The 23395-nt window shown below is 45.8% G+C and overlaps 1 protein-coding gene across 1 annotated transcript in view; it reads left to right on the top strand.

The window, feature by feature from the left end:
* Positions 1-1101: 1101 nt before the first annotated feature.
* Positions 1102-23395, top strand: part of pde10a (phosphodiesterase 10A) — a 43033-nt gene continuing 20739 nt past the window's right edge. Inside the window, exons 1-2 of the mRNA XM_084710075.1 lie at positions 1102-1327; positions 15257-15388. Coding sequence (XP_084566201.1) covers positions 1264-1327; positions 15257-15388 — 196 coding nt within the window. The 5' untranslated portion in view covers positions 1102-1263. The remainder of the gene's footprint in view (positions 1328-15256; positions 15389-23395) is intronic.

Raw genomic sequence — 23395 nt, 5'->3', positions numbered from 1 at the left:
TCAAACTGTAGTAATTTCAGTGGGTCAGTCATTACATTACATTATGCTGCTCTATTATATTTGCAGTCTGGAAAATGTGTATGATTTTATAGTCTAATAATTACAGGCGAATAAGAACTTGTTTAAAAGGAATTAGCATTAGACTGCTACATACCTGTCCGTTTAGTCTATCTATGCAAGACAGTTGCACACCGTTACTGGTTTCAGTTAAAATGATAGCCTACCCCGTAAACACACACACACACACACACACACACACACACACACACACACCATGCCTGCTGGTTTTGGTACAACATTGATGCAGGTTTTTTTCTTATTTAGTCAAGCTTTAACACTAGGCTATATACCATGGGTCTTGACATAAAATCTCGAAATCAAGTGTAGCCTTTGTTTTTGTATACACCACGACATACATTGTTCTTGGGAGAGCTGAGCAGAGCTGGGCAGATCCATTATAGTAATCTGTAACAAGACCATTTATTTTCGCGGCTGAAACACAGAGGACTGGGTGTATAGTCCGGCGGCTGAGGCTGCTGACGTCGCACCACATTTATGGGGGGAAAAAAACAAAGACGAGCGTAGAATCATACAAATGCTTCCAATTTTTAAGAGGAACATCTAATGATGAAACTCGCATCAGCACACATTCCTCCTTGCCTCCCATTCCAAACCCCTTCTATTCCTCTGTTTATGCTCGTGAAACTCCCCAGTCGTCTCGCCTCTGTGGAACATAACCGACCCCCCACCTCCCCCCGCCCCCGTTCCCTCTCGACCGTAGCTGTTCGAGCTAGAGCCGCAGACCCAAAGTCGGTTTGTGTTCACAGCCGGTTGTCTAGGGAGGCTTAGAACTAGCAACACCCGGGAGCAGCGGCCGGGAACTAGGGTACGTCGCACACAAGAACCGTGCGCATTCATTGCCCTGCTTCTCACCGTCCCTTTCTCCGCCCTCCTACCGCCTTGCGCTGTCTCCCTCCTCCTCCTCCTCTTCCTCTCCTCTGCATTCACAGAGCTGCCACGCCGAAGAGGCGGACCTACGTCTAGCTACACCTCGGAGAGCGGTGGGGGCAGATCTCTCTCCCCTTTCCCGTGATTCTTACGGCATCCCAACGCTCGAGAGGCACGGGCCGGTAGGAAGCATCCCAGCGCATTTCTGGAGGAATTCTTTCCGCGGGATTCTTAGCAGCGGGGCTGCCTAACAGCCGACCTCCGCAGGGGCGTGCGTCTCTCAGTACTTCTCCATCCTTGCGTTCACTACCAGACATGGAAGATGGTCCGCCTTCAACAAGCTGTTTCAGAAGGTTAACGGACTGTTTTCTGGGTGCAAGTAGGTACTTTTAATTAATACCTTCTCCGATCTGATATGATCGTGCGGTCGGCTTTTCACTGATCTACTCTTTACCACTTTTACCCAAATGAATCCCATCGTATAAAGTTCATCCTTACTTTGCTTTTGTTTTCGCTTTATGGCTTGAATTAGCTACATGCATGCTTAAGTATTTTCCAACACTTGTTGAAACTGGAATAATTGTAAAAACTACACATTTGTCGTAAGCAATTTTAAATTGAGATATGTTTGTATGATTCTAGTAGATTCCGGGTAGCAGATTGATAGCGGACCTCGATAAGAAGGGTGGGGACTTCAGGGGTTTAACTAGTGTCGAACGGACTGAACTTGACTGACCGTGTGTATTGATCGTTAACCGTGAACCTACTTTTTGGAAACCTAAAAGAACGATTGGACTTCTTGGGGAGAATTGTGTCATTCGGTAGGCTAGCGTGGAGCTGTGTCCCATAGGCTACATGCTTGTGAGAAGCGGCAAAAACGAGTCTAGACTGCATTGCGCGTTAATTCTTTGCTCTGGGTCGACGAGCTATCAGCGATAAGTTGACACCGGGCAGCGGAGAGTCAAAGCTACTCTCTAGGGTAGTTCGTACAGTAGATCGCTTTATTTTTTGGCGCTTATATATTCGCTCAGAATCCCATAGGCTGCGTCTTAAGGTTTAGGCGTCTGTTTTGCGAGTGACCTATAGTAACCTATTGATAGATAGTAACCTATATATAGGAGGTTGCATATTGCTAACAACGCGTTATGATAACTATAGGCTACAGTGATTAGACATTTCAATAGTTTCAGAAATACTTGGTTTGGTGGGTGCAGAAGTGGTGAACAAAGTGAAATATTAAATTATTTTATTGTGAAAAGTTATCGAGTTACTACATTGGAGTAAGACAATGGCTTCAAAGATATAATAATGTAATGTCTAATTCATTTAATCTTAATACAGACAATGTATAAACTAATAGCCTACACTGTTCGGCACGTCTTAGAGGTAGCTTCTTTATAGTATACTATTAAATTGCGCTATCCTATTTATTTCTCGGTCTTTTAGACTTTCTAATAATTATAATACATTTTATTTAAATGAAATCCTTTCTCGGTACTCAAAGACACCGTACAGAGGCACATAAGACATTACAAACAACTTTTGATTTTTTTCCTTCAAAACTTTTACTATAATAAGTCTTATACTCGTTGACCTCCCTCTGTATATTATAACTAAATAACGTGTTACTCGGTATGGAAAGGTCTGCTTGAGTGACTGTACAGTTTTCACCCTCAAGATTTTAGATGGCACTCAAAGTTCTGCTCTTATTAGAATCAGTCGATTACTCTGAGCACATTTAGGATAATCCTAACACACCTCTCTACCTATCACTCTTTGTGATTCACTGCATCTCTCAGGAAATTATTAAACAAGTCTGATAAATGTGTCACCAATGTCAATATCTCATCATGTATTTCCCCCTGCATCGCAGATCAGAGTGGTTGGATGGACACTCGGGTCTTCTGAACATAGTCTGTTTTCATTATTGGTAGATGATCATTTGTACTCAGTGTTTGATAGGAGGGGAGAGTTAAGAGGACAGGAAGGAGAGGAGATGACTGGGGAGGAGAGAAGTGGGTAAAAGAGGATGGGACAGTGTTGAAGAGAAAAAGAGGAGAGGGGAGAGGAGACAAGGAGAGTGGAAAGGAAGGGGGTAGAGTGTTTATATTCTGCTGTCCTTCCCTCCGTCCTGAAGAGCAGCATGACTTCTCTCTGCTCTGACAGCAAACACACACCCTCACACACACATATACACACACAAACACAGTTACACAAACACACACAAAGGATTGTTGACAGGCATTCTCAAAATCAATTGATGGTTGAGGAAGTGCTTAACTCAATGAAGAAGGCATCACTGCCAGACAGGAAGTCGGGATGCCAGGCACTTCCTGTCTTGTGAAAAATCATGTAATTAATGTAGTAGCTTTTCCCAAGACAAATAAAGTATTTAAAAAGTCAATTCATTCAACGTCTGACGACTTACAGTGAGAAAATCCCAATTACTGTACTTTATTTTGTTGGCAGAGATCGAGGAAAGAGGAGAGGAGAGACAGGAGAGGGATGAAGAGAGGGGAGGGGGGATGAAGAGAGGGGGGAGGGGATAACAGAGAGGAGAAGATGAGAGGAGAGAAGAGACTGGAGAAAGAGGAGGGGAGAAGAGAGGAGAGATGATAGTTAAGGAGGGGACAGGTAGTGCATTGGGGAGGAAAGAAGCGCAGAAGGGGGTGAAGAGAAGAGAGGATGAGGAGAGGTTAGATGTGTGGCTGTGTGTCTGTTTTTGCCAGAACAAGTGTGTTTTATGTGTTATTAGCCACGACTAGCCTAGTTGTGTATGTTTAGCTATACTTATGACAGTGTGTGTGTCATCATAGCTTTCCTAATGTGTGCATGCTTAGCTGTAGCTATCCTTGTGGGTGTGTGTGTGTGTTTAGCTGTAGCTATCCTTGTGGGTGTGTGTGTGTGTTTAGCTGGAGCTATCCTTTTGGGTGTGTGTGTGTGTTTAGCTGGAGCTATCCTTGTGTGAGTTCCCAGACTATCAGCTCATGTCTTATCTCCATCTCAGACTGCTGTTTATAGCCTTGTAGCCTTTACATGTAAGACCTGGACAGGAGACGGAAGTCATGCAAATTACATTTCCATGGAAATCACTGTTTGAGTGTGTGTGTGTTGAACAACAGTGTTTACTTACACTGTGTGTGTGGGTGTGTGCGTGTGCGTGAAGTGTGAACTTGTATGTTTGTGCAGGAGTGTTTGCTCGCCATGTGGGTGTGTGTCTTCGTCTCCCTCTCTCTTTTTCTCTCCCCCTCTCCCACCATCTCTCTTTCTCTCTCTTTCCCTCCCTCTCAATCTCTCCCTCTCTCTCTCCTCCTCTCCATCCCTCCTGTTCTTTCTCTCTCTATCCTTCTCAATCTCTCCCTCGCTTTCTCTCAATCATTCTCTTCATCTCTCTCTGTCTGTCTCTCTCTCTCTTCCCATCTCTGTCAGTCTGGTGAGGTGGGTACAGATGTCAGTAACATCATCATAGTTCCAGACTCTTTGTGCTCAGACCTGTAAACCTCTAGGCTACGTCTTTTTCTTTCATCTTTTGGCCTAGAAACTATTCTGAATAACAATACTAATAATGTTACTGTATCTTTAAAGTGTTACTGATACTGAATGTTACTGTATCTTTAAAGTGTTACTGATACTGAATGTTACTGTATCTTTAAAGTGTTACTGATACTGAATGTTACTGTATCTTTAAAGTGTTACTGATACTGAATGTTACTGTATCTTTAAAGTGTTACTGATACTGAATGTTACTGTATCTTTAAAGTGTTACTGATATTGAATGTTACTGTATCTTTAAAGTGTTACTGATACTGAATGTTACTGTATCTTTAAAGTGTTACTGATACTGAATGTTACTGTATCTTTAAAGTGTTACTGATACTGAATGTTACTGTATCTTTAAAGTGTTACTGATACTGAATGTTACTGTATCTTTAAAGTGTTACTGATACTGAGGCACCCCGGAGGAACATGACAATGGGAAGAATCATGAGAGTCTCAAAGTTACACCAGGCAAAAAAATGGTCCTCTGTTGTGATACAATTACCTTCCAGAATCTACTTACAAAGATCAACAATTTACTTTAAACTTACACACTACCATATAATTTATTTTTCTATCAACTTCTAAGGAGGACCTGAGGGTGTGTGAGGGTGGGTGTGTATGTGTGTGTGTGTGTGTGTGTGTGTGTGTGTGTGTGTGTGTATATGGGTGTGTGTAACCATACACACCATTCCCCCAACTATCTAATTTATTTTTCAGCAGTATAGAGCTGCTAATGGTTCAATCATCCTGTTTGTCAAGTTTATCCGGCCAATCATGGACGTGTCCAAGTCCTATACCTCTCCCCCTGTCTTTGTGTTTAGCAGTCAACCTGTTTTGTATTTTACATGTCTTTGTCAACCTGTGCTAGATACATCCATTAATTGTATTACTTTTGCTTTTATTAACCAGTTGCTGCTTCTTGTTCCTGCAAGTTGTAGCAATACAATTTAGTTTTGGTTATTTGCCACAGAGGTTTTGGAATGGGTAAGCTTCCCAAGGGCCGACACGCTAACACATAGCTAGCCCCTGTCATACACGATAACACATAGCTAAGCCCTGTCATACACGCTAACATGTAGCTAACCTCTGTCATAAAAGGTAACACGTAGCTAAGCTCTGTTATAGGCTACATGCTAACACGTAGCTACGCTCTGTCATACATGCTAACACGTAGCTAAGCTCTGTTATACATGCTAACACGTAGCTAACCTCTGTCATACATGCTAACACGTAGCTAACCTCTGTCATACACGATAACACATAGCCAACCTCTGTCATACATGCTAACAAGTAGCTAACCTCTGTCATACATGCTAACACATAGCTAAGCTCTGTAATACATGCTAACACGCAGCTAACCTCTGTCATACACGCTAACACGTAGCTAACCTCTGTCATACGTGCTAGCTTAGGAACAGGCTGTACACTTTGTATTTTATAGCTAGATTAGAGTCCGGTAGGCAGCATAGGTAGGCTGTTTTAATAGTTTTATTTGTTTGATGCTGTTCATTTTTCTGTTGTCCTTTGTATGTGGTTCACTAGACCCCATTATTTTTGTTATAATCAATACATTATATGTTTACCTCTGCTTAATGTGCCCACACTCACACCTACCAACTCTCTCACTCATGTAAGGTTGATTAGCTACCATTCGCTTCTAGTTAACCTTGAGCTATGGTTCTGTAACAAAACTTTAGATTCTGTTGCTATAGGTGACGAGAAAGCGCAGGTCCCATGAAATCCGATTTTCCGTGTTGTGATGAGTCCAAACTGGTTAGTCTTAACCATGATTTCTTGAACCTGACCCCTGACCTCTGACATTACATATTTTATCTGGAGAGTGGAACACTGAAGTCTCAATCCCTCTGTCATTACCAATCCACCTCAAGTATGGATAACAAACAACAAAATTATAAATCTGAAATATTGACACGAAGGACTTGCTGTGTGTGTGTTCGTGGGGCGTGGAGTGTTGTATTTATTAGATTGTGTGTAATGCCTTGCTGTAGACATGTAGACATGTTTACTTTTCTGTGCCTTCAGCCGTCTGACACGATGAGGTGCTGTACTCCAGTCAAAATGATGATTTGACAATGATTCTGTGTGTGTGTGTTGGATGTGTGTGTGTGTTGGATGTGTGTGTGTGTGTGTGTGTTGGATGTGTGTGTGTGCGCGTGTGATGGATGTGTGTGTGTGTGGGTGATGGATATGTGTGTGTGTTGGTGATGGATGTGTGTGTGTGGGTGATGGATGTGTGTGTGTGTGTGTTGGATGTGTGTGTGTGTGTGTGTGTATTGGATGTGTGTGTATGTGTTGGATGTGTGTGTGTGTTGGATTTGTGTGCGTGTGTGTGTGTTGGATGTGTGTGTGTGTGGGTGATGGATGTGTGTGTGTGTCTAGTTTTCCAGAGGGGTAGAGGCTACACCGGGAGAAGAGAATGGGGGAGAAAGGGAAGGAGGGAGAGGAAGAAAAGGAGGGAGGGAGAGAGAGAGAGAGAGAGAGAGAGAGAGAGAGAGAGAGAGAGAGAGAGAGAGAGAGAAAAAAGAAGACAGGGAGCGAAATAGAGGGAGGAAGGGGATAGGGAGGAAGGCAGAACTAAAGACTTCCAGGTTTCTTAACTCTGTCTCTCTATGTCCCTCTGTCCCTCTCTCTTTCTCTGTCTGTCTGTCTGTCTGTCTCAATTCAATTCAATAATGCTTTATTTCATATTTATGAATGAGTGAGCATTGTTGCCAAAGCCATATAAAATGTAACATATCAAAATGATGATACATTTACAGTTGTTAAAATAAAGATAAATAATAGTAATAATAGCTACAATTAATTACAACAAGAAAGAAAACCAATACATGTGTATAAAGAAAACGTTATCATTATGAAATAAAGACAGATATTACGTGCATATCAACACATAAGTTAATATTACTACCTCTCTCAAGCTATGCAACTCAAAGACAAAATCCAATGCCAGCTCCACTGTTGCTACATTTTTGCCCAAAACTATGCATGTCTTCTCATCTAAAGGTAATTGATTAAACCCTGAAATCTTAGAAGCACATGGTGGGAAGAAACATTTTCTAGCATTTTCATCCTTTGGGCATTGAAGGAGAAAATGTTGTTCATTTTGAATTTCATCTGAACTACAGTGTCTGCACTCACTTCCTTTGTTCTTCAGCCAACCGTGTCTTTTTGGCGACCTTTCTCTATTGCCAGGGTATTGGCACTGACTCTGTACATCATTAAGATATTTATTTACATTTAAGAAGTTTTTACATTTAAGATGTTCAGCCAATTTAATTTCTCTATGCAAAATTCGATAACATTCAAATTTGTGATGTAACTTGATTTATTTTCCAAAATGGGATTATATTCATTATGATTATTATTATCAAGAGTTTTGTTAATGAACATATATCACCCGTATTTAATTTGTATTTAATGTTATTGTCCTATGGGGTCAATCTCTGTGTTCCTCTGTGTTTGATTAAAAAGGCCTTGTGATGGAGGCATTCAGGGTCACTTTGTGCCAAGTGAATCCTACATTTAATGTCTCTTTTTTCTATGGCGACAGAGGGACTCTTCCGATTTCTGTTCTACTTGCAAGGTTTGGGGCATTCTGGGTAGGCCAAGTACAGTCTTACAAAATTGAAAATGAAACATTTCAGTTGGACTTTTGTCCCACATGCTGTGGGAAGTGTAAAGGGCTCCCACATGTCACTGCCTTGGAGCAGGAATGGTTTTAGGATTTAGTCAAATATTACAGTCCAAATTCTGAGGGAAAGGTTATATTAACATATAGATTTCTTAATAGCATAGAATGCTCTCTTTGCTTTGTCTGCTTGCGTTTGAACAGCTTTGTCAAACGGCCCTGAGGAGCTTCTATCCAGACCCAAGCAAGGGTTAGATGAGGTGTGAATGAGAGTCTCTCCTCCTCGGGTGAATTGGTACAGACTCGCTAGGGAGTTAGATTTTTTCTGAAAAGTGTCCATCCCTTACAATACTTGTCTAGTATTGATAAGGTGTGTTTTAATCCCTGTTCCTGATATTGGCATACATAAGGAACTTGATTTATTTGCCTTCTAGGGGTAGTCCTATGGCTTGCAGACCCTTCAAGTACAGTGGCTAATTCATTTATATACGTATGTTAAAGTTGGGCTCATACTGCAACCTTGTTTAAGTCTTCTACCTTGGCTGAAGAATTCTGTTCTCCGGTTTTCAATTCATACACGTCATTTATTTTCTTTGTATATTGAGTTGATAATGTCATAAACTTTGCCTCGAAAGAACATTCCCTCATGCCAAATTGAATCAAAGGCTTCTTAAAGTCTATGAAATGGCAAATACTTTTCTTTTCTTTGTTTGGTGTCTTTTGATTAAAGTGTCAAAGGTCTAAATGTGGACAGTTGTTCTGAATTTACGGAGGAATCCAATTTGGCTTTTGCTTGAGGTTTTATGTTCATTGAGAAAGGTCAGTATTCTGGCATTAATAATGCTCTCTCTCTCTCTCTCTCTCTCTCTCTCTCTCTCTCTCTCTCTCTCTCTCTCTCTCTCTCTCTCTCTCTCTCTCTCTCTCTCTCTCTCTCTCTCTCTCTCTCTCACTCTCAGTGACAGGCTGTCACAGGGCATAGTGGTCCAGAGGGCCAGTGACAGGTTGAATCAGGTCGGCCGCCCTGTCTGACGTTTCAATGTTAATGTCTCTGTATTTGGCAATGTCAGGTGGTGGTAGTACTGTATAGTAGCTGGCCTCATGGACTTCTTTTACCCTTTTGGCCTCTGGACTCTGTTCTGTAATTGGTCCAGAATGAGTGACGTCAGCGGGAGACATGCAAGGTGACCTCCAGTAATCGAGGGTGTGGCCACTCATTGTCAAGACGACCGTTTCCAAACACTAACTCACTGCCTGAGGGTAGGTCTGGGTTCACTGTAATATAAGAACACCAGACATGTCTGTTGGCCAGCCTGTCTGTCTGGTTGCCAGCATTTCTCTCTGTCTGTCTGCCAGCCTTTTTGTCTGTCTATCTGTCTGTCTACCAGTCTATCTGTCTGTCCATCTGCCAGCCTGTCTGTCTGCCAGCATGTCTGTCTGTCTGTGTGCTTGTCTGTCTGTCTGTCTGTCTGCCTTTCAAATGGCCTTTATTATAGACAAGTTGTCAGCCTGTGTGGACATTACATTACACATATACTCTATCGTTTCAATGAACTTTTTGGGTGTTGGATACCTGGTGGAGAACAAAGGATGTTCCTTAGACTAAGTAGTTCTGGAGGGATAAAAAGAAGGGAGGACAAGAGGGAAAGAGAGAGAAGAGAGGGAAAGAGAGAGAAGAGAGGGAAAGAGAGAGAAAAGAGGGAAAGAGAGAGAAGAGGGAAAGAGAGAGAAGAGAGGTAAAGAGAGACAAGAGAGGGAAAGAGAGAGAAGAGAGGGATAGAGAGAGAAGAGGGAAAGAGAGAGAAGAGAGGGAAAGAGAGACAAGAGAGGGAAAGAGAGAGAAGAGAGGTAAAGAGAGACAAGAGAGGGATAGAGAGAGAAGAGAGGGAAAGAGAGACAAGAGAGGGAAAGAGAGAGAAGAGAGGGAAAGAGAGAGAAGAGAGGGAAAGAGAGAGAAAAGAGGGAAAGAGAGAGAAGAGGGAAAGAGAGAGAAGAGAGGTAAAGAGAGACAAGAGAGGGAAAGAGAGAGAAGAGAGGGATAGAGAGAGAAGAGGGAAAGAGAGAGAAGAGAGGGAAAGAGAGACAAGAGAGGGAAAGAGAGAGAAGAGAGGTAAAGAGAGAGAAGAGGGAAAGAGAGAGAAGAGAGGGAAAGAGAGAGAAAAGAGGGAAAGAGAGAGAAGAGGGAAAGAGAGAGAAGAGAGGTAAAGAGAGACAAGAGAGGGAAAGAGAGAGAAGAGAGGGATAGAGAGAGAAGAGGGAAAGAGAGAGAAGAGAGGGAAAGAGAGACAAGAGAGGGAAAGAGAGAGAAGAGAGGTAAAGAGAGACAAGAGAGGGTTAGAGAGAGAAGAGAGGGAAAGAGAGACAAGAGAGGGAAAGAGAGAGAAGAGAGGGAAAGAGAGAGAAGAGAGGGAAAGAGAGAGAAGAGGGAAAGAGAGAGAAGAGAGGGAAAGAGAGAGAAAAGAGGGAAAGAGAGAGAAGAGGGAAAGAGAGAGAAGAGAGGTAAAGAGAGACAAGAGAGGGAAAGAGAGAGAAGAGAGGGATAGAGAGAGAAGAGGGAAAGAGAGAGAAGAGAGGGAAAGAGAGACAAGAGAGGGAAAGAGAGAGAAGAGAGGTAAAGAGAGACAAGAGAGGGTTAGAGAGAGAAGAGAGGGAAAGAGAGACAAGAGAGGGAAAGAGAGAGAAGAGAGGGAAAGAGAGAGAAGAGAGGGAAAGAGAGAGAAGAGAGGGAAAGAGAGACAAGAGAGGGAAAGAGAGAGAAGAGAGGGAAAGAGAGAGAAGAGAGGGAAAGAGAGAGAAGAGAGGGAAAGAGAGACAAGAGAGGGAAAGAGAGAGAAGAGAGCGAAAGAGAGAGAAGAGAGGGTAAAGAGAGAGAAGAGAGGGAAAGAGAGAGAAGAGAGGGAAAGAGAATCCAGTAAAGAGTCTGGACAACGTCAGCTGATGGCTTTTACCTTGAAGTCAACAATGATGGAGAGAGGAGAGAACAGAAGACAGAAAGTAATATACGTTTTATGATCAGAACCTCACATCAATTCATTGACTTCACACTTGAAGATCTGTTTCCGAAATCGAATCAATGCGAGAATGATACATTGTGTAGGTTTTACAATCGGTTTGGTTTGCGTTCACAAATACAAAACTCTAATGGTCCCAAAGTTCAACAAAAAAGTCACGTGGTTAAACATGTCGTTGGTCATACAAACCCTGCTCAATGTCTACCTGGATACTGGAGGTCTATATCATGGAGCACCGTCGGGTCATGTGATATATCATGGAGCACCGTCGGGTCATGTGATATATCATGGAGCACCGTCGGGTCATGTGATATATCATGGAGCACCGTCAGGTCATGTGATATATCATGGAGCACCGTCAGGTCATGTGATATATCATGGAGCACCGTCGGGTCATGTGATATATCATGGAGCACCGTCAGGTCATGTGATATATCATGGAGCACCGTCGGGTCATGTGATATATCATGGAGCACCGTCGGGTCATGTGATATATCATGGTGCACCGTCAGGTCATGTGATACATCATGGAGCACCGTCAGGTCATGTGATGTTACAGTAATATGGAACGCATACCAACAGACAATAAGGGACCATGAATATGAATGTCAACGTAAGACTACAGATATTCAGTTTTACGTAATAGCCTACTGCTGGAAACCATTCTCCATTGAATATTTAAAACCCTTCTGTGTTCTTACTCACCTTGTTGAATATCTGCGAAAATTGTATTCTACCCATATTTGAATAAAGCCCCTGGACCACATTTTATGCCTCATGACAAGGCAGTCACCAAAATAGAAAATTAAAAACGTTTTAAACCCATAAAATGGTACGCTTCCTATGACTGGTTCGAATGGTGTTCACACCAGAAATGAACCTTTCCAGAGTTCACTGGACAGTGACCAGCCTGTTGAGGGGACCCGAGAGAGGTTGTTCCGCACCAGAGTTCAACTCAGGCGTTCACACCACCACAAATGAACCACATTACGTAACGGGGTAAACGCTCCAGGGTTTGGTTCAACCGGACTAAAAAAGACTGGTGTGAACACTCCCTAAGACTGGCCCAGCTTCAGGACCAGCCCCAGGACCAGGACCAGCCCCAGGACCAGCCCCAGGACCAGGGCCAGACCAGGCCCAGCACCGGACAGACCTCTCCTTCCCTCCCTGAACGATTGACCACATGTGATCTCCGAGGGCTTGGCTGTCGTTGGGGACCGCCACAGCTGCAGCCTCCTGATAGGCTGCATGTGTTCCTGGTCTCAGGAGACAGAGAGCGAGCAGCGGTCACATGGGGTCCTGCGTTAGATCCTCGTCTCCAGGGGCGAGTCACTCCAAACCACACTCTGGAGACGGGGTGAAAGTTCACCGGACGGAGCCACACTGGAGACAGGGTGGAGGGTTAGGGTGATGTCATACTCTAATAGGGGAGATGAGGACGATGGAGATGACGACAATGGGGACAATGATGATGATGGTGATAGTGATTATGGAGGTGGTTAAGATGATGAAGATGATTAGGTTATGATGATTATTATGGTGGTTTGTAGAAAACCAATAAGGTTAGGTAAGGTGATGTTCCCTGTTTCTGGACAAACAGTGGAATATCTTAATCTCTGGACATGTTTGTCCCCAGAGACAGACACACACACACACACAGAGAGAGAGGGAGAAATAGAGACAGAAAGAGAAAGAGATATATGGAGGGAGGGAGAAAGAGAGAGACAGAAAGAGAGAGAGACATAGAGAAAGAAAGAGAAAGAGAGAGAGGTCCAGTAACTGGCGATCTGGAGATGGGAGTTCTCTGTGACTCACCAGCACTTTGAAGAAGCTGCATGTGACCTGACCTTAGATTTTTAGGATGTTGGTATTTATAACCCTCAGGTCACAGGTCACAGCTTGACTGGGCTGTTTTAGACAGGGTGGACTGTATGTGTGACTGTGAGGGTTAGAAGGCTCGCTCTTTTTCTCCTCCATGTTCTTTTCTCCCTCTGCACTACTCATTCTCTCTCTTTCTCTCCTGTCTTTCCCTCCCTCTCTCTCCCGCCCTCTCTCTCCATTCTGCATTTGTCTGTCTCTCCCTCTCTTTAAATCCCCATCCCTCCCCCCTCCCACTCTCTTCTTCTTTCTTTCCCTCTCTCTTTCTACCCTCTCTCTCTGTCTCTTTCTCTGCATTTGTATCTCCCTCTCTGCCCCCCCTCTCCCCCCCTCTCTCTGTCCCCACTAACACCCCCCCTCCACATCCCCTGATTTATGGAGCTCTTTCCTCGGCCGACGTGCGTCAGCACTGGCTGGGAGTCTCGTGAGGCGCTCCTGAAGAGCCGTGTCTCGTGTCTGGACAACATCAGCTGGCAACGCTCCCCCAACCTCCTCCTCCCTCCCTCCACCCTCCCCTCCTCCACCCTCCCCTCCTCCACCCTCCCCACCCCCACCCTCCTCACCCTCACCCTCCCCACCCCCAACGTCCTCCCACCCTCCCCACCCCCACCCTCCTCACCCTCACCCTCCCCACCCCCACCCTCCCCACCCCCAACGTCCTCCCACCCTCCCCACCCCCAAAGTCCTCCTCCACACCCCCAACGTCCTCCCACCCTCCCCACCCTCCCCTCCTCCACCATCCCCACCCCCACCCTCCTCACCCTCACCCTCCCCACCCCCACCCTCCTCACCCTCACCCTCCCCACCCCCACCCTGCCCACCCCTGCCCACCCCCACCCCCACCCTCCCCTCCTCCAGCCTCCCCACCCCCACCTTCCCCACCCCCACCCTCACCCTCCTCCACCTCCAGAGACCCACGTCTGAATGCTTGAAAAGACCCTCCGTTCCCTCTAGAGCTTCGTTCTGGTCATGCCCCTCCTGACTGCTCTGTCTGGGGGGCGTCTGATCCCTGTAGCACGGTTGCAGGTTACCAAGGTTACAAGGGGCGGCAGTAGAAATATCCCGGATATCCTTCCTCCTCTCTCTGGTCTGGGTTAAGGTGGGTCGACTGAGTGACTGCTTGGCCCTTCTCTTATCATTTCACCTCTCCCTCTCTACCCATCTCTCTCTAGCTCTCTCTCCACCCATCTCTCTATCTCTCTTTCTCTCTCTATCTCTTTCTCTCATGTCTTGCTCTTCACAGCCGTCTGTAGTCTCTTTACCCCGCAGTGGAATCACATGGGCTGCAACACATAGACCCTCACTGTGTGTGTGTGTGCGTGTGTAGGTGTGTGCATGTATGCGTGTGTGTGTGGGTATGTGTGGGTATGTGTGTGTGTGTACATGATGCATGCATGTGTGTTCCAAGCAAAGGGTATGCCTCCCAGTTGCGTGCCCGAAGGTGTTTCCTCCATACAGAGAGTTCTCTGATGATATCCACACATCTCATGAGAAGCTGGTGTGGAGGTCTGGAGGGCTGCAGGAGAGGAGCCTGACCTAGTCTGGCTGTCTCTCATCCGTGACTGCTGATGGGGACTGATACCATCACTGCGTGAGCGCGGCAGGGCCACGGACATGTTTGGCTGCACAGGACAGCGTACCCTGTAATCCTGTTCCTGTGTTTACTCCATGCAGTCTCCTGGGGGATGGGAGACGGTGTGTGTATGTATCTGAAAACGCCTACAGAGATACATTAAAAACAGCTTTAACTTGGTGATGGCCAGGCAAATGGATGTTTGCCCTGACAACATACAATAAACAGCAGCACTTAGCCGTCTCTCAACAAGCTAATTGCCTATTAAGCGCCATGGAGTGTTTCTTAGCTTTTTCCTGTCTCTGCCTGTCTCTCCTCCTCTCACTGGTGACTCACCAGTTAGCTAGCCTAACCAGGAAGCTAGCTAGCACTTAGCTTATCAATGCAGCAAGCTAACTGTCAGCTAGCCTAGCCTTAATAGGCAGAAAGCTAACAACCAGCCAGCTCAGCCTTGCTAAATAGGAAGTCAGCAGCTTGCCATAGTTGCAAGGATCAAATAATCTAACCCTCAGCCAACCTTGCCATGCTACCAAGAGTCTAATAGATAGCCATCACTGGATAAGATGAAAGGTTATGAGTCATCTTGACTACAGCCTTGAGTGAGATGAGTAGAGGAGTCAGTCCTGTGACTGGGTGCTGATGTCTGGTGTTTGTTTCCAGGTCTGACGGATGAGAAGGTGAAGGCCTACCTCACCCTGCACCCCCAGATGCTGGATGACTTTGTGCTGGAGAGCGTGAGCCCCGAGACACTGGCCCGCTGGCTGAAGAACAAGACGAGCAGCAGGCCTGCAGGTACCTTACCCCACCCCAGGGTCATGACCTCTACCAGGGCCACAACCTATACCAGGTTCATGACCTCTACCAGGGTCACAACCTCTACCCTCACCCTGAGGTCACAACCTCTACCAGGGTCATGACCTCTACCGGGGTCACAGCCTCTACCCTCGCCCTGAGGTCACAGCCTCTACCCTCGCCCTGAGGTCACAGCCTCTACCCTCACCCTGAGGTCACAACCTCTACCCTCATCATGTGGTCACAACCTCTACCCTCATCATGAGGTCACAACCTCTACCCTCATCATGAGGTCACAACCTCTAACCTCATCATGAGGTCACAACCTCTACCCTCATCATGAGGTCACAACCTCTACCCTCACCCTGAGGTCACAACCTCTACCAGGGTCACGACCTTTGGTCATGGCCTGCACTTGGATCACAACCTCCAGATCCCCTAAAGCAGGGGTGGGGAACCTTTTTTCTGGCAAGGACCATTTTGATATTTATAAAATCATTCGAGGGCCGTACAGAATTATCAACTTAAAAATGTGTCTGCTATATTTGGTCAAACATTTAATTAACTCATCCCTAATGTGATGGCTGGAACTGCTTCTCTTTGGTGAGGTTTGTGATGTCAGCTGGCAGGGCCGGATGCAGCCTGCTTTGACTGGGGGTGCAGTAAACATTTCTGGGGGGGTATCATGATTACGGAAAGGGATCCTATTATTTTACTTTTAATAAATGTTTATATTGTTACCATTTTTGAGACTGCTTATCGTTCTTATTATTAATCAGGCACGGAGCCCAACATTGTAAACATTTGGGGCTTAGCCCAAACCAATGACGTATTCTGGGTTTGATTTGATGTTAGAAAGGGAATTCTTCACATGATGCAAGCGAAAGCGAATGTTGTCCTCTTTTACATATTAAAATAGTGCTGCTGCCTGCAGTGCCATGGCGGGCCGGACCAAATGATGCCCGACCTTCCCCACCCCTGCCCTAAAGTCACAACCTTTACCAGAGTCACGACCTCGGGTCACTTTTGGGTCACAACCTGCACTTGGATCATGACCTCCAGATCCTCTACGGTCACAACCTCTAACCAGCACGACAATCTCCACGACATCTTCTATTCCTGTGAGGTTTAGGGTTAGAGGCCAACTCTAAATACCATTTCCTGGACAAAGAAGAGTGCCAGGGGTCAGAGCCCTGATTCATGTGTTAAACAGAACTGTTGAAAACCAATGACAGCCCTCCCACATACTCACAAAGATAGAAAGACAGAATGAAAGAGAGACAGACTCTCTTTACAACGCAACACATTGGACAACACATTTACCATGATAGAGTAGAACTTGATATCACAACCCTCAGTTAAACCCTTATAGTGTTGAGTAGTATTTTTTCGCTCAGTTGCTAAGATATCTTGCATGAGACTGTGCTCTGCTTCATCTCCATCACAACCTTCCAAGCACAAAACAGGAAGTCATTTTCACATAGCATTCATACATACCTAAAATGCTAATAATATTTCTAAGATGAGCAAATAATGGCAAACTAAATGAAACATTTGTTCTTGATACAATTCACACAACTGCGATCCTCGTGTGATTGCGTGCAAAACGGTTTTGCAGAATTATTCAACCAGCAATCAATTCTGATTCGTAGAGAACAGTTACCCCTTGTAAAGCTCCATGTAAGGTGTTTTCCTGATGGCAGTGTGATTCTGATGACAACATGTGGTCTGATTGACAAGAATGAAGGGAGTGAATGTAGCAACGCGGCACTGGATTTGTGTTGACTTTTGAATTGGCTTGTTTTATTGACTTGGTAAATTTCACAGTAGACGCACCTATTAAGTGTACAAAGTGTAAATTTTAGTGTAGTGTAAGTGTAGTTTACAGAGCCTGAAAGAGAGAGAGAAAGAGAGGAAAAGACCGAAAGAGAGAAGAGCAATAAAAATTAGATTTTAAACTGAAAAGAAAGAGTGAAAGAGAGACAGATACAGGACAGAGACAGAGAGAGCAGAGGAGAGCAGGAGAGAGCAGGAGAGAGCAGAGGAGAGCAGAGGAGAGCAGGAGAGAGCAGGAGAGAGCAGAGGAGAGCAGAGGAGAGCAGGAGAGAGCAGAGGAGAGCAGGAGAGAGCAGGAGAGAGCAGAGGAGAGCAGGAGAGAGCAGGAGAGAGACAGAGAGAGCAGAGGAGAGCAGGAGAGAGCAGAGGAGAGCAGGAGAGAGCAGAGGAGAGCAGGAGAGAGCAGGAGAGAGCAGAGGAGAGCAGAGGAGAGCAGGAGAGAGCAGGAGAGAGCAGAGGAGAGCAGAGGAGAGCAGGAGAGAGCAGGAGAGAGCAGGATGGAGCAGAGGAGAGCAGGAGAGAGCAGGAGAGAGCAGAGGAGAGCAGAGGAGAGCAGGAGAGAGCAGGAGAGAGCAGGAGAGAGCAGGATGGAGCAGAGGAGAGCAGGAGAGAGCAGAGGAGAGCAGGAGGGAGCAGAGGAAAGCAGGAGAGAGCAGGAGGGAGCAGAGGAAAGCAGGAGAGAGCAGGAGAGAGCAGGAGGGAGCAGGAGGGAGCAGGAGAGAGCAGAGGAGAGCAGAGGAGAGCAGGAGAGAGCTGAGGAGGGCAGGAGAGAGCCAGGGCAGAAAAGAGTGGAAGACACCAGGAGAGAGCAGGAGAGACCAGGAGAGAGCGCAGGAGAGACCAGGAGAGAGCGCAGGAGAGAGCCGGGGCAGGAGAGGTGTAGGAGTGGGCTGAGTTGAGACTGCTCTGCACAGCGGCTCTCCTCACAGCTTGTCCACATCCATCAGGCCCTGGCAGGCTGGCCCGCTGCCCGCTAGGCTGGCAAGCTGCCCAGGCCAGCTCTGACGTCAGAGCCAGGCTCCAGGGACGGCTGGCCGGAGGGGGTCAGGATGGGGTGTGTGTGTGTTTGTGAATGTACGTGTTTGCATACGTGTGTGTGTGTCAGACTTTTTAAGTATGTTTTGAGTGTTGGTCTGCAGTGTGTAGTGTCCAGAGAGTGTCCAGAGACATCTGAAAAAGAGAGAGATGAGTGGGATGAGTGATAGACAGGATTGTTCTTTACTTCTCTCTCTCACTGCTTCCCTCTCTACTTTCCTTTTTCGTTTTTTTTTCTTGCTGATACAGCACAGGTTTTGGTAAAACTTTTGACACAGCTAAATGTGCAAATGCAACTTGACTTGACCTCTTCCTCATCAAGTTGTTTACTTGAGGGCAGTTGTCATCCAGTCAGAGCTGTGCATTATCATTGCTTGACATCTAGTGACTGGATGAGAGTTTAAATTAATCTGTTGAATCTGTTGTTGTCCAGCAGTCTGTCTAGACACTGTGCTTTGTCAGATCCTGAGAGGTAGACCAGCTGTAGTGGTCAACAAAACTCAGTCTGCATAGGTTGTAACCAGTGTTGTGATTGTTGTAAAAAGGTGCAACTAAAAAGTTTTCAAATGCTAACATACCAGCGTATGCGTGCGTTTGGTTGAAAAACCATGGTGCTCCAATTCTACTAGCACTCATTTATTCCCTCCTACAATCAAAACAGCTTCCTCTTCAATGAGTTCCCCCACACTGGGAGGAGCTACTGTTAACCAGCCGGGTCGTTCCTGACCGCAGCCAATCAGACAGGGTCGTTCCTGACCGCAGCCAATCAGACAGGGTCGTTCCTGACCGCAGCCAATCAGACAGGGTCGTTCCTGACTGAAGCCAATCAGACAGGGTCGTTCCTGACTGCAGCCAATTAGACAGAGTCGTTCCTGACTGCTACCCAGGGCAGAACTGTAGCAGAAAGCTTCAGAATATTAATAGATAAACTCCAACATAAACTTGTAAGCAATAACTATAAATGTCGCAAACTTAAGTTGTGAGGTCATCTAACGCCAATAAGTCTCCTGGAAGCAGTCCTTGTGTGCGTCCTTCGCCACACACACATACACACACACATACACACACACACACATACATACACACACACACACATACATACACACACACACACACACACACACATACATACATACATACACACACACACACACACACACACACACACACACATACATACACACACACACACACATACACACACACACACACACATACATACACAGACACACACACACACACACATACATACACACACACACACACACACACACAGACACACACACACACATACATACACACACACACACACACACACACACACATACATACACACACACACACACACACACATACATACACACACACACACACACACACACAGACACACACACATACACACACACACACACACACAGACACACACACACCCCTCCCGAGGCGCTGGGCGGTCATGTGGCATGTGATGAGCAGACAGTACGTTCTGCTGGCCTCCAGCTTGGGACCACTCACTGCCTCTTACATAACTGTGTGTGTGTGTGTGTCTGTGTGTGTGTGTGCTTGTGTGCTCATGCATGTGTGTGCGTGTGTTTGTGTGTGTGTGGGTGTGGGTGTGTGTGTGTGTGTGGGTGTGAGGGTGGGGGACCTTTCATCAGCATGTGTGTGTGAAATAAAGCATCTTTCTGGATCTGCACATTAGTTTGTTTGACTAAATGTCATTTTCTACACGTAAGTGTGTATATTTGTGTTTGTATGTAATTATGTATATGTGTCTGTTTGTATTCATTTATATTATACATCTGTATGTATGTATGCGTGTGTGTGTGTGTGTGTGTGTGTGTGTGTGTGTGTGTATGTATGTATGTATGTATGTGTGTATGTGTGTATGTGTGTATGTGTGTGTGTGTGTGACTGCTGACTGACAATCTGACAGGATGTTGAACTGCAGAAACGCTACTCATATTTCTCCACATAGAAGAAATATGGCCCATTATTGATCCTGGGAGTATGGATCTGTCACCTCATCAACTGTACATCAGGGTTAGGTATGGAGTTAGGGTTAGGGCTTGTGCTGGGGCTAGAGATGGGTTAGGACTAGAGTTAGGGTTTGACTGGACTGTTGTCTTTCTATGTGGAGTTATAACCACAGTACTAGTAGTGTGTGTCTGTCTCCCTCCTCCTTATTGACGTCAGTCCCTGCCTCCCCCTCCCTGCCCCAGGTCCCACTGGAGATGTTTACTTCACACTGAACACTGTCAGGAGGTCATTAAACAATCCCCAACCCCCCACACTCCTTCTCCCTCCCTCCCTCCCTCCCTCCCTCCCTCCCTCCCTCCCTCCCTCCCTCCCTCCCTCCCTCCCTCCCTCCCTCCCTCCCTCCCTCCCTCCCTCCCTCCCTCCCTCCCTCCCTCCCTCCCTCCCTCCCTCCACACTCCTTCCGTCATCTCCCTCCCTCCACACTCCTCCACCTCCCTCCCTCCTCTCTCCTTCTACACTCTCCTCCTCCTTTTCCCTCCTTCCTCTCTCCACACTCTTCCTCCCTCCCTCCCTCCCTCCCTCCCTCCCTCCCTCCCTCCCTCCCTCCCTCCCTCCCTCCCTCCCTCCCTCCCTCCCTCCCTCCCTCCCTCCCTCCCTCCCTCCCTCCCTCCCTCCACTCTCCTTCTCCTCCCTTCACACCCAGGTACTTTGATTGTGAGTACTGTATGTTTAGATTGTATGTATGTATGTATGTGTGTTTGTGTATGCATATGTGTGTGTCCAGATGACATTTGCAGTAACTTAGTCAGACAGAGAAGAAGCCATGCCAGTCATCCCTTCTGCTTCTGTCTGATGAAGGGTTAGGGTTACATAATCTGACTGTCATCATGTTAAGCTTTCCCGTGAAGGAGGGCAGGTGGTATTCTTACCCTTGTTTGGTCGCTGGTTGCTTTTATAAAAAGTAGCGATATTGTTATGCAACTTAAAGTTTAATAAGATGTGTTTGATGGATGAAATTCTGTCTGACTAGTATTGGTATGTCATGGCTGGACATGGCTGGATCTAACACTATGGCTGGTTCTAGTGCTGGGGCTAGGACCAGGACTAAGGTCTTGGGCTGGTTTTAGGGCAAGGGCTGGTTCTATGGCTGGGGCTGGTTTTAAATCTGGTTCTAGGACTAGGGCTGATTCTAGGATTAGTGCTAGGGCTGTTCCTTGCACTTGGACTGGTTCTGAGAAAAGGGATGCTACTAGGACAAGGGCCTGTAACCAGCTGATGCTATTGATCTCATGTGTCTGGATGGTGACCACAGTCACACAAAGATGTTCTTGTGTGGCATAAATCCCCTCCTCTCTCCTCCTCCCCTCCTCTCTCCTTCCCTCCCCTCCACTCTCCTCCCCTCTCCTCTCCTCCCTCTCTCCTCCCCTCCTTTGTCCTCCCTTCCTCCACTCTCCTTAATAGCTTGCTGGTTTATAAAGTTCATCAAGTTCGGTACATCCAGTGTTTGAGTTACTGATAGGAGGCTTTTCAGGAACAAGGTTGGAAAACCCTGGTTTCGAGGCTGGTGCCGGGGAGAGTGGCGGGGTTTAGAACCTAGGCTGGGGTGCAAAGAGGCCGGGATAAGGCTGGAGCTGGAAGCGAGGCTTGGGCCCAGTCCAGACATGGGTCACAGCTCACCGAAGGCGTCTACCATGAGAAAATTACTGTTTGTGGATGTATGTGTTTGTGTGTTTTTGTGCGCATGTGTTTTTGTATGAGTGAGTGTTTGTGTGGATGAATTTGTATTTTGTGTGTGTGTCTGTGCTTGTCAAATACAGTGCATTGTGTTTGTCTGCAGCAATAAGAACAGACAGCTCACTGTGTTGTATGTTTTTCTTAACATCATGTGAAAAATCTACTTGAACACAGTGGCTGGTAGGAGGTGACACTCAGGTGATACATCAGCTAGCTAAGCTAGTTTGAAATGTGATATATTAGCAGCTAGCAAAGAAAGTTGGAAGGGATACATTAGCAGCAAGCAAAGATAGTGTGAAGGGATATTAACAGCTAACTGTGTTTTAGCGTCCAGCCAGAGTAGGTGTGTTCTCTAGGAACACTTGTAGCTCCTGTCCAGCTGATCAGTAGTGACAGTCGTTTTCCCACAGGCCAGACACAGATATTTTTGATAAACCAACATCTGTCTTCAGAGAAGATTGGTGCGAGTTGATCTGTAAATGCCATTGCAGGAGGGCGAAGCGTCCCAATAGTCCAATCATCTCTTCAGTCTGTATACACTGGATGGCCAATCAGACGCCTGTTTACTCTAGAGGGCCTATCAGGTTCATCTATGCAGGTCAATTTCCAGACGTTACGGGTTTTTTTTTGCTTGCTAAGATGCATTGGTCAAAACTGAAGCCACCTTTTCAAAACTCTTCACACAGTCTGCATTAGCAACATGCAGGTGGGCCAAACAGTTAATCTCTCCTCCAAATTTACTCAAACCACCAAAACACTTCATACATGTCTCAAAATAAGCTCGTAACTGGCAACTATTCTCACTCAGAAGCATACATTGTCACTCATGACACACTGACTTAAAAAAACACTTAGGACAGGGTCCATTTGCATCATAATAGACCTAGTCTTAGACTTACTGTAAATGTAACAGTAAGTCCGACTTGCCATAGACACTTCAAATTACCTGTTACATAAAGCTTTACGATCAGTGACTACCGTCAAACTGACTTACGTAAATAGCCGCTTGCACTTTTGCATTATGGGTAAAATAAGATGCTTCGCAAAAAAAGAGAATATGAGCGGACAAAACAGCGACACTTACAGTAACGGCTAAAGATTTATAGATGTAAACCTGATGAAAACCTTTATCTGTTGGAGGAATACAATATTGAAAAAGTTGTCTTACAGTATTACAGTTTTTCCTCAATTGCTAAGACACATTTCTTGAATGTGTACTGTGTTTTTCCTTCAAACTATAAACACACATCTTCATACTCTCACTGTTTGGCCAAACCCTTGACTTTTGACCCAAAATCAAACACTAGTCAAAACCATATTATTTGTCGTATAAACCTAACATTGCATTCAAAATACACGTTGCACACAAAGTCCTCAATAAAATTAACCTTCTGAATACCCTTTACACACTGCTGGGAGCAATTG

The sequence above is a fragment of the Hypomesus nipponensis genome, chromosome 11 (assembly GCF_054491055.1).
Source record: "Hypomesus nipponensis isolate SF chromosome 11, ASM5449105v1, whole genome shotgun sequence".
Classification (NCBI taxonomy): Eukaryota; Metazoa; Chordata; class Actinopteri; order Osmeriformes; family Osmeridae; genus Hypomesus; species Hypomesus nipponensis.
This window is presented reverse-complemented; position numbering and strand designations above follow the sequence as displayed.